The sequence below is a fragment of the Thunnus maccoyii genome, chromosome 4 (genome assembly GCF_910596095.1).
Source record: "Thunnus maccoyii chromosome 4, fThuMac1.1, whole genome shotgun sequence".
Lineage (NCBI taxonomy): Eukaryota > Metazoa > Chordata > Actinopteri > Scombriformes > Scombridae > Thunnus > Thunnus maccoyii.
Genome location: NC_056536.1, coordinates 35250521 through 35262681, shown reverse-complemented (window position 1 = coordinate 35262681; position 12161 = coordinate 35250521). Strand labels below are relative to the sequence as shown.

At 40.6% G+C, this 12161-nt stretch overlaps 1 protein-coding gene across 2 annotated transcripts; it reads left to right on the top strand.

Moving 5' to 3' along the window:
* Window positions 1–2591: 2591 nt before the first annotated feature.
* On the top strand, window positions 2592–11887 carry LOC121895107 (polymeric immunoglobulin receptor-like). Of its 2 annotated transcripts, XM_042407939.1 has the most exons (9): window positions 2592–2664; window positions 4426–4734; window positions 5917–6252; window positions 7072–7167; window positions 8164–8229; window positions 9166–9225; window positions 9718–9813; window positions 9902–9942; window positions 11677–11887. In XM_042407939.1, the coding sequence occupies exons 1-9, from the start codon at window positions 2613–2615 to the stop codon at window positions 11689–11691; spliced, it is 1071 nt and encodes a 356-aa protein (XP_042263873.1). In that variant the 5' UTR covers window positions 2592–2612; the 3' UTR covers window positions 11692–11887. The 2 variants fall into 2 exon arrangements, with proteins under 2 accessions (XP_042263873.1, XP_042263874.1); XM_042407940.1 differs by lacking the exon at window positions 8164–8229.
* Window positions 11888–12161: the final 274 nt, after the last annotated feature.

The window sequence follows — 12161 nt, the reverse complement described above, 5'->3', positions numbered from 1 at the left end:
TGGTTGTGCTGGTGGTTGTACTGGTGGTTGTGTTGGTGGTTATGTTGGTGGTTGTGTTCGAGCTTGTGCTTGTGGTTGTGTTGGTGGTTGTGTTGGTGGTTGTGCTGGTGGTTGTGTTGGTGGTTGTACTGGTGGTTGTGCTAGTGGTTGTGCTGGTGGTTGTGCTGGTGGTTGTACTGGTGGTTGTGTTGGTGGTTGTGCTGGTGGTTGTGCTGGTGGTAGTGCTGGTGGTTGTGTTGGTGGTTGTGCTGGTGGTTGTGCTGGTGGTTGTGCTGGTGGTTGTGTTCGAGCTTGTGCTTGTGGTTGTGTTGGTGGTTGTGCTGGTGGTTGTGTTGTGTTGGTGGTTGTGTTGGTGGTTGTGTTGGTGCTTGTGCTTGTGGTTGTGTTGGTGGTTGTGCTTGTGGTTGTGTTGGTGCTTGTGTTGGTGGTTGTGTTGGTGGTTGTGCTGGTGGTTGTGTTGGTGGTTGTGTTGGTGGTTGTGTTGGTGGTTGTGCTTGTGGTTGTGTTGGTGGTTGTGTTGGTGGTTGCGCCTCCATGAAGGTGTAATGACTGCTAGTCACGCTAGATGACTTTCACATAGAGCCTTGTTTTATTGTCGTTCTTCCCTGCCTACATACATCACAGTGCACTGCCATATAGTAGTGCTGCTGCACCATCTACAGGCTAGGCTGTATCAGTACAGAAGGTAGGAAGGTACTCTATTAATTCCTTAGTTGAAAATGTGTCCTGAGTTGTGGTCCAGCAGGGAGCAAACATGCTGCTTGTTACAGTCTGATGAAACCAGTGAATGAACATGTAAATAGTGTCGTAGCATCAAGTCCTGACTGTTGAGCCTGATGTGTGAACTGCTTTAGATCAGCTGCAAACATGACAGATGATTGACTATAAATAATTCTTATATTTCCAGATCATTGCAGTAAAGCTTTGGTCCAGTGTGAGAAATAATATTTGTACAGTCGTCAGTCAGTTATAATACTAACCCAGAGTCAAAGTACATCAGAGGATTAAGAGAAGTTAGTTTGTCTCCAGTGAGAAGTGGATTTCTGGTGTTTTACTGTGACAGCTGATCAGTCAGGTCAACACGTTAGTTTTATGACTCAAATAAAGAGCAGAGAGAACTTCACGTCTGATTTCACTTCATTTTAATCAATTAACTCAGCATTTAATGTCTTCACTACTAAAAATGTCTGCACAAAGGTTTGTACACTACACTACTTTAGCCTCAAGAATTATGTCCAATAATTCACAACGTTCAATATTTAATTCATGCGTTTCATTACTCATATAAATATCTGACTGGACACGAGTCCAGCACGGTTAAAACACTGTGAACGAAAATCACAATCATATAGGAGCAGAAAATTACCCAGAATGCAGCTGCAACCGATGCTTTGAGTCTCCCTGAGGAGTCAGAATGCATTCTGGGAAAGTGATCATCAGCGAATTAAAAAGGCAACCGATCAATAAAACAGCTGTTTGTCACAGATGAACTCCTGGAGAGATTATTATTATACTGAATGTTGCTTCTTCTTCCAGCATGTGTATCAATAATACTTTACTTCATTTTGTCCATTTGTTTCTGCGTCAGAGTTACCGCCAAACATTTATCATCATTCTCTGAGTTTTCTTTTCTTCTTTCTATGAAAACAGGAACAAAGTCTCAAAGATCTTCTCTCCACAGTCTACACACTCTGTGAAGCATTTCAGTGTCCGAACTCCAGGAAACATCACAATAATTAACATAAATTCAAGAAATCTCTGCAATAATTACCACAACTTTTCAACATGAAACGTCCAAATCAACAGCAGCTTGTGATTTGGACCAGTCGTGGCGTTTGGTGCGGTTGTAACTGACGTCATCGCAGCGTTCAGCAAGGATTCAAATCTCACCTTGCCAACAAACATGATGCCACAGACGAGCAAAACAATTCCCAAATGTTCCCAGATGAGGTTTGATTCAGTTAGTCAGAAGAAGACAAGCTGATGATCAGACCGCAGAGAGGAGACGGTCGTCCAGTTGTTATTTCTCATTTGTCCTCTTGTCTGTACTTTTATGAAGCAGATTCATAAAGTCCTGTTAAAACATGTTTAACTCGTGTTGATGCACCTTGGCCTCAGTTTGCACGACCCTGAGCAAATTCACAACCAGCAGGTCAAATCTGTGTCCTGCAGGTTCAGGAATAGTCTCGTGACATATTTCATAAGCAAAGAGCTGCTATCGCTGCCTTCAATGGACTTTTACAAGTTTGAATCAGGGTCATGAAAGAGATCAATCTAAAACAAAGTGTTTGTTGCTCCTGAGACTGTGGTCCTGATCAGGATCCAGTCCAGCACCAGCTGATGGGCTTATTTGACTGCAGAAAACAGATCCAATCCCTTTTCAGGTATCCTGCTGCTTCCATCCTCTCATTTCTCATCTTAATGTTTTTGCATATTCCTCTGCTGTCTCATTCTGCTCGTACGCATTATTTAGTGTTGGGAGGGGAGTGTTGGGAGGGGAGTGTTGGGAAGGGGTGGGGGAGGGTGGGGGAGTGTCGGGAGGAGGTGGCGGGGGGCGGGGCGGGGGGATTATAAAGCTGTTTGATCAGACTGGATGTCATCTCTGCATCAGAATGAAGTTCAGAATGAATAACTTTCATCTTCTGCTGCTCTGCTTCTTCTCAGGTGAGAACTGATTTATTGTTAAATGTTTCTGTTTACTCTAAAACATTTAATAATTCTGTTATGTATTCTATCACCACAATTCTCAAATGTTAATGTTTTTAGGTTTACTTGTAATTTAGTTGAGTAACTCTGCTTTCTGTTGCTCTACATTTCAGAGTTTTCATCACTAATTAATACAGTTTCTGGGTGTTTTGCAGATTTGCACTGAGTGAGCAGTTTATTAGGAACACCTGTATTTACTGCAAACCAACACATCAGCTCTGCCATAAAATCTACTTTTATGAAACCTATATATATATATATATATATATATATATATATATATGTATATATATATAGAGTACTGTACAGTACTGTACTGGAGTACTGTACAGTGCTGGAGTCCAGTGCTGTACTGGACTGGACTCTAGTACTGTACTGGACTGGCTGCACTCCAGTGCTGTACTGGACTGGACTCCAGTACTGTACTGGACTCAATATAACAAACTGCAGAACAGCAGCAGCAAGACTCAACATGTTTATTTTCACTCGTTTATTACAATGAATTTAAAGACTGAAGAAGAAAATTATTATACAGACGCAGTGAAAGTTATTTCACACATTCAATCAATAGTCTGAATATTAGACACAGCTTAGACTGTGTGTGTGTGTTATTTATTTAAGGTTTGTTTTTAACTTTGGGACAGTTGTTTGGATGCCAAAATAAACTGTTGCATATGTGCTCTTGCTCTCTTTCTCTTTTCCTTCCACACACACACACACACACACACACACACACACACACACACACACACACACACACATGTAGAGTGTGACAACAGGAATCTCTTCTATATTGATTATGTATCTTAATAATCTGTATATTAATAATGAACATATGAAGCAGCGGTTTAAACCGGCCTGAGATTCTGTAGTTTTGTTCCTACAGTTTGTTGATTTTGGCTGAAGATCAAGTTTCCTGCAACTAACAGAATATTGATTGCAGAACATTTGTATTATGAAACTTTGGTTCTTCTTTAAAAAGGATCAGGTGTCTTAATTTTAATAAAGTCACAAATTAGCTAAAAACACCTTTTAAACAACACCTGAAATTTAAACAAAATATAAACTCACTCATGTTAGTTTTGTTCAGTAAAGAACTTTTAACTATAACTAGGCTGTCAGATCATCCATATCCATCTCTTTCCCTCTTTTCACAGAAAAAACTCAAACCTGGCAACTGTGCAGGTGACATTATGTGCAGGTGTTGCTAATAAAATGCTCACTGATGTATTTTACAGTAATATGAATACAAAACATGAATAGCTTATAAGATGTAATTTGACCTAAATAGTAGTTAATTAGCTTTAGCTCAACCTGCTGCAACAGTAAAATGCTGTGAACATGTTAATCCTTTATAATATATATCATCCTCTGAAATGTTACATTCCTTCTAATCTGTTGTGTCTGGTTCCAATTTTATTTTAAATCTATTTGCAATGGTTTTAGGACTTTTTCACGTGTTTTTAGTCTCTACGTTTGTTTGCATTAGTTCTGTCTCATTATTGGCTCGTCAGTCATCTGTAAGCTGCATGCAAGGTGCTGTAAGTTTGATTGATTGATGATTGATTAAATTCTGCATAATGAGCTTAATGATACTTTAACTTTTGATGCTTAAATTCTGTACTTTTAAAATGTTGAAGTACTTTCATGCTGCGGTTTAGCTTCTTGTAAAGAAGCTGTGGAGGTGAGAAGTGATGATGTGTGTTTCTATCTTCTCAGGAGGACTCTGCAGCATCTCCGTCTTCACTAAAACTGAAGGAGACGATTTGTCTTTTGGATGCTTCTTTAATTCCTCTCAAAGCCCCAAGTTCTTCGTCAAGGAGCATGCGAAGGAAAAGATTATCCTCGAGACCAGAGGCGTCAGAGCCCAGAAGGGCAAATACAGCATTAATTATGACACAGAATTCAATGTATTTTATGTGAAAATCACACAGCTGGATCAGTCCGACTCTGGACGGTACAGATGTGGTTTAGGCAACGCTTCCTGTCCACAGTCAGAGCGAGAGTTTGAAGTCAGAGTTACAGACGGTGAGTTTTTATTTCCTAACAGTGAACTACATGTGAATAATATTAGTGCATCTAAAACTACAACCACTGCAACTGCTAATGATAATAATAATACACATTATTAATAGGCACAGCAAGGCAAGTTTATTTATGCAGCACATTTCAACAACAAGGCAATAAAAGAGGTTTGCATAAAACATTAAAGACATCAAAAATTTAAAAGAAATACATTATAAAAAGATTTTTAAATACAAGAGAAAAGAGTTAAATAGAAAATAAAAAATGAGCTAAAATAGAATCAGACATAAAACAGGACAATGACAGTTACAGTGCAGGATATGAATCAAAAGCATCAATATAGAACCATCTATGCTTTACAGAAAAAAAAAGAAAAAAACAGACAACTTAAGCAGCAGTTCAACTATTATTATTATACATTTAAAAGAATAAACTATAAAATAAATAACCGCACTAGTAATACTAGTAGAATTATTCCCACCTTCACCGTCCTGAGAACTGCCATCAGCAGAAGTGCAAAAAATGTCAGCTGACCCAGAGTGTCAGTTACCACGGTAATTGACCCAGATTGTAAGTTACTGTGGTAACTGAATTAGAGTGTCAGTTACCACGGTAATTGATCCAGATTGTCAGTTATTACAGTAACTGAACCACAGTGTCAGTTACCATGATAACTGACCCAGAGTGTCAGTTACCACGGTAATTCATCCAGATTGTCAGTTACCGTGGTAACTGACACTCAGGGACCACGGTAATTGACCCAGAGTTTAAGTTACCACGGTAACTGGCCCAGAGTGTCAACTTACTCTCTCTCTGAAACTGACAGCCAGAGTCTCCGTCATCTCAGGATGAACAAACTAATCCTGCTTCCTGCAGTCTGACAGTAAATCTCAGTTAAAGACTAAAAACAAGAACAAACTGCCAGACGACATAAGGGAAGCTGGTTGTTTATCTTCATTTAAATCTCTCCCCAGAACAATTGTTGTTAAATTGCTCCTCATTTTAATCTTAATTTCTATTATTTTGTACTTTATCTTTTCATCTTTTGTGAAACATGTTCATTATATATATATATATATATATATATATATATATATATCTGTGTGTGTGTTAAAAATAAATAATGTTATTCTTATTTTTGTTATTACCAAACAGTCCTAATATGAGTCTTCATCCATCCTACAGCAATGTGTGATGGAAACACAACTCTCAGAGATCCAGTGATCAGTGTTTGTACTGGAACCGAAGGTGGAAGTATCACAGTCAGATGCTCTTCTCCTTCAGCTGGACTCTTCAACTTGTTCTTCTGTAGGGACGCGTGTAAAAAGCAGGACGTTCTTATAGAAAGCAGTAAGTTCAGTGCTCAGAGAGACAGATACAGGATCGACTACGAGAAGAACGGAGTGTTTGATGTGACCATTGCGGACCTGTCCAAGTCTGACTCAGGACTGTACAGCTGTGGCGTCAACGTGACTTCTGCACCGAATCCCTGCCAGACGGTTAAGATCAGCGTCATAGACGGTGAGTTTCTGTTCAGGAGGTGAATCGCTGTTATGTGGGACACCGACGCTCCGGTGGGTTCAGATCTTCCTCAAACTAATGAAAGTCAATAAAACTGTGGGTTAATACAAGCTGTGATGTCATATGATCAACATCACATGACTTCTCAGATTTCCATTCATGATCATGGTGATGCAATCTTCAAACAAAAAGTACCCAGAGTGAAGGCCACCCAAAGGTCAGTCACATAGTGTCACACAGTGTCCTGCTAGTTTTGATCAGGATGTGTTTATGACATGTTTGTTCATCAGAAAATATTATAATATGGTGTAAATATATTCTATATTTGTTATTTCAGTCTAATTTTCCATTGTCCTGCTTTAGGAAATATGATTTATAAAGCGGGACAGTTCTGAAAGTCCTTCAGTCAGGCAACATGTGCAGGGGAACAGATGTGCAAAAACAACAGTTCTTTCTTCCAGCTCATTGTTTTAGATATTTAAGGTGAAGGGCAACTGATCTTCAATAACTGGGGCTGTTAAAATCAAGCTGGTTTTGGCCTTTTAAAAAGACTCGTCAGTGTCCCACATGAGGAAGACTGTGTGAGACTACTTGGCACTCAGACTACTGATGTAATGATTTCAGATTTAATGTATTAGCTTTTCATATCGCAGTATATTCCAGAAGTGTGAAATGCAAGAAATGTCCCACATGATGCTAATTCACTCATATGTGTTCAATGTCTGATTCCTTCTGTTTCATCATCATTCATCCACTTCATTGATCCGTCCACTTCAAAACCAAACTGGACTCTCCTGCTGTTTCCATCACTCGTATCAGCCGACCAATCAATGACACACACTTCCCTCTCCGGTCCAGGAAGCTGTGCACCTGCCTCAGCCATCCCTTCCATCGCCATCCTACCCACAGGTGCAGGTAAGCACAGCTCCAGGGGCGGGAATCTCTGGGAACCTCACAGTTCAATTTGATTCAGATTCTTAGTGTCTGATTGGATTCAGGATCAATTGATTCTTGATTGGCTGACTAAGAAAGGGAACAAAGTTTAGTGTCTTCCTCCACTGGTGTCCTTCGTCCACTGAGATGCAACGTGTGCTTTCTCTCTTCAGCTGTTCATGATCACATTTGTTTCAAAAACTTTTATGCATCTAAATCTGTAATCAAAGATCAATCAATCAACGTGTTGTCATCTCTTTATTTTGATCATTTATTGTGTGATCTATTTTTCTTTATTGTCCCTGATTTATAATTTGACTCTGGAGCTGCTTTGCTAGAACCCACAGCAGAACCACAGTAGAACCACAGCAGAACCCACAGCAGAACACACAGCAGAACCACAGTAGAACCACAGTAGAACCACAGCAGAACACACAGCAGAACCTACAGCAGAACCACAGTAGAGCCACAGCAGAACCCACAGCAGAACCTACAGCAGAAACACAGTAGAACCCACAGCAGAACCCACAGTAGAACACACAGCAGAACCTACAGCAGAACCACTGTAGAACCACTGTAGAACACACAGCAGAACCTACAGCAGAACCCACAGTAGAACCACAGTAGAATTCACAGTAGAACCACAGTAGAACCACAGCAGAACTGCTAATGATAATAATAATAATAATAATAATAATAATAATAATAATAATAATACACATTATAAATAGGCACAGCAGAACCTACAGCAGAACCCACAGTAGAACCACAGTAGAATTCACAGTAGAACCAAAGTAGAACCACAGCAGAACTGCTAATGATAATAATAATAATAATAATAATAATAATAATAATAATAATAATAATAATAATACACATTATAAATAGGCACAGCAGAACCAGTGTAGAACCACAGTAGAACCCATATCTCCTCTCCCGTTATGAGTCTATTGCTGAGTTGTGTTTTATCGTTCTCAGGTCGAGACTGGCCAGACTGGCCAGACTATGGGGATACGTGGAGGCGGCGGGGGGAAACGAAAGGAGGTGAACATTTGCTCATCACAGTCTTCACGTCTTCTTTGTTTCTATGATCTTTCTTTAGCCGCACAATTTCACAAAGTGTTTACGGTCCAGAGAGTCATTTAGCTCTGATTTATTTATATAGTATATCTCAAAAAGCTTCTTCATACTTGTGCTCATATGTTTGTTCATGGTTTGTGAATCTTTCACAATCCTGAAGGAAATGTCACATTTAAGCTAATTTAAAAGTTTTACACATTTGTAAACCCACAGCAGAACCCAGAGTAGAACACAGAGCAGAACCTACAGCAGAACCACTGTAGAACCACAGCAGAACCCACAGCAGAACACACAGCAGAACCCACAGCAGAACCCACAGCAGAACCACTGTAGAACCACAGCAGAACCCACAGCAGAACCACAGCTGAACCCACAGTAGAACCCACAGCAGAACCACTGTAGAACCACAGCAGAACCCACAGTAGAACCCACAGCAGAACCACAGTAGAACCACAGTAGAACCCACAGCAGAACCACAGTAGAACCACAGTAGAACCACAGCAGAACCCACAGCAGAACCACTGTAGAACCACAGCAGAACCCACAGCTGAATCCACAGTAGAACCCACAGCAGAACCACAGTAGAACCACAGTAGAACCACAGTAGAAATCACAGTAGAACTGCTAATGGTAATAATAATAATAATAATAATAATAATACACATTATAAATAGGCACAGCAGAACCAGTGTAGAACCACAGTAGAACCCACAGCAGAACCACAGTAGAACCCACAGCAGAACCACAGCAGAACCTCAGCAGAACCACAGTAGAACCCACAATAGAACCACAGCAGAACCACAGTAGAACCCACAGCAGAACCACAGCAGAACCACAGTAGAACCCATATCTCCTCTCCCGTTGTGAGTCTATTGCTGAGTTGTGTTTTATCGTTCTCAGGTCGAGGCTTTTCAAAGCGAGTCTCTGAGAATTTGGAGCAGCAGCAGAGCGAGAAAACAGGTGAACAGTTGCTCATCACAGTCTTCACGTCTTCTTTGTTTCTATGATCTTTCTTTAGCCGCACAATTTCACAAAGTGTTTACGGTCCAGAGAGTCATTTAGCTCTGATTTATTTATATAGTATATCTCAAAAAGCTTCTTCATACTTGTGCTCATATGTTTGTTCATGGTTTGTGAATCTTTCACAATCCTGAAGGAAATGTCACATTTAAGCTAATTTAAAAGTTTTACACATTTGTAAAGTACCTTCAAATCATCAAATGCTTGTTAGTGAGATTTATTATTAAAAACATTTCAGCTCATATGTTAGTAATTCTACTGTAGTGGTGAAAGTGGCGGTGTGTGCAGTATGACAGTATGCCTGACATGTTAGCTGCTCTCCTGGATGGAGCCAGAGGAAAGGTCATGGGGTCAATAAAGAGAAAGGTGACAGGAGTGTTGTGTTCAATATGATGTAAATCAGTATTTGAGACGTCTGTGTGTGTCGTCCAGGTTACCTCCTTCCTCTGGTTCTATGTCTGGCCGGGCTTGTTGTGCTGGTGGCTGTTTTACTGCTCCTCTACAGAAAGATCAAAAGGAACTCCTCTGGTGAGCCACTTCTGCCTGTTCCTTCACTAATTACTCCTTCAGATAAACAAACACACAACAAAACACCTTTTTACTTCTTCTTCTACAGGATTAAACATCGCAGAGTCGTCCTACACTGAGAACATTGAGGTGACTTCCTGTAACTCTTACTTCCCCATCTCAGCTCCTGTTGCTGACACTCGATCACAGTGAAGTTTTTGCCTCTTGAAAGTCACATTTAAGAAATAGAAAACAAATGACTGTCGCCATGTTTTTCTTCAACCAGACCAAAACTCTGAGACACAGCGGTGTTGTTGTTTTAGCCGCACAGCAAAATCCTTTGGATCAAGTATTTTCTAAATCCTGAGTCAGTCAGACTTCATGTATGTTACTGAATGTTGCATAAAACAAGCATAAAGCATGAAGCACCACAGTGTTTATCAGCCCCTCCAGGAAACTGCAATTGTGAGATCGCAGTAATTAACGCTGCTGCAATTTTGCTAAATTACTGCAACTTTTCTACATGAAATGTCCAAATCAACAGACAGTTTGTGATTTGGATCAGTTGTGGCGTTTTGTGTCATGGTAACTTACGTCAAGTCAATTCAGTTTTATTTATAAAGCAACAAATCACAACAGAAGTCATCTCAGGGCTGTTTCCACATAGAGCAGGTCTAGACTGAACTCTTTAATCTACAGAGACCCAACATTCCTCCATCAGCAGCAGGAAAAACTCCCCTTTAACGGGAAGAAACCTCAAGCAGAACCCGACTCTAGGTGGCGCCATCAGCCCGTGTCTGCTACGTTATCACAGCATTCAGCAAGGGTTCATGACAGATCTCACCTGCCAACAAACACGATGCCATAGACGAGCAAAACAATCTCCAAATGTTCCCAGATGTTCCCAAATGTTCCCAAATGAGGTTTGATTCAGTTAGTCAGAAGAAGACAAGCTGATGTTCAGACAGCAAAGATGGACATAATCTACCTCCAACAAACAGGACCGATGGCTGGACCTGGAACTTCCTCATCTTCCTGAGGAAGAACAGGTGTTGTTGGCAGTTGGAGAGTATCAGCTCACCACTGGTCTCAAAGGTGAGCTTGTGATCGAAGGTAGTGCCAAGGTGTTTATAGTGGACTGGTCACGCCTTTGGTTTTGTGATCTGTATCACTGCCTGGTACGAGAACTGCAAAGTCTCAGTGAACAGTGAACAGTGAACAGTGAACAGTGCAGACAGGATCATAGGCGTCTCTCTCTCCATCATAACTGTGTCTGAAAGGCCTCCAACATAGTAGCTGGAACCTCCCACCATCACTGACATCTGGAAGGAGGCTCCAGAACATGTGTGCCAGGTCTGCCAGACTATCAAACAGCTTCTTCCTTCAAGCCTTCAGGAAAAACACAGTTTAGCAAGTTGATAACTCAGCTTTGCTCGCTGCAGTTTATAATGAGTCAGCTCTGGCAGCTGTGCTGTTTAATGTTGCTATGGTTACAGGTTGGGTAGCAGATGAAGAACGGTGTTTAAACTTGAGCTGAACTACATGAGCAATATGTGGCGCTGTGGAGAGTCATACGAATCACAGAAACACTAGAGGGACTGATGCACAGCCTCAGCTAGCGTGCAGCACTCGTCCCTGTTGTACATGAGTCTTTACTGCAGATTTGACCTGAACACAGAACTCATCTGTCCGTCTGGGTTTGAGTTTAACTGAACGAGAGTCTGAGAGGATGTTTGTAGACTGGAAGCACAATGTGAGCGACACTCTAACATCCATCTGACCTTCTGATCCAAAACACAGAATGTCAGGAACAACATATATTTCAGCTCTGCTGTTATTTCATGACTTGATAATGAAACTGTTGATTTTATTTTTTTTTTTCAGTGTTCCACATATTGAGCTTTGCTCCGGCCTCCAGACCAGCGGACCAACAGGCATCGAGTCTATTCTGTATCATTTCTATATCATCTTTTGCCATTTGATGCACACTTTATATGGAAATGATGAGTCAGACAGCGACAGAGATTAACTATTGATCCTTTCTGAATCCTTCTTTGTCTGCTTGCATTGACTAATAAAACAGATTCTTACTGAGTGTGTTGTGTCATGCTGACATTAAAGAATTTCTTCGTAATGACCATTAAACAATAGAGACCAGAGCCGAAGTATCAAACTTTAACAGAATTTATTTTCTTGTACAAGAAGGAGCGTTTCACAATGCAACACACAGGATGAGGTTACAAAGAGAAAGGCTCCCAGTGGAGCGCTTACAACAGGGTTTTATTACAGTTCTTTCTTAATCTATCAAATACAGACTTATAGATAACGTCATGTCTGTTTTCAGTTCTCCTGCCCAACTGACCCCCGTA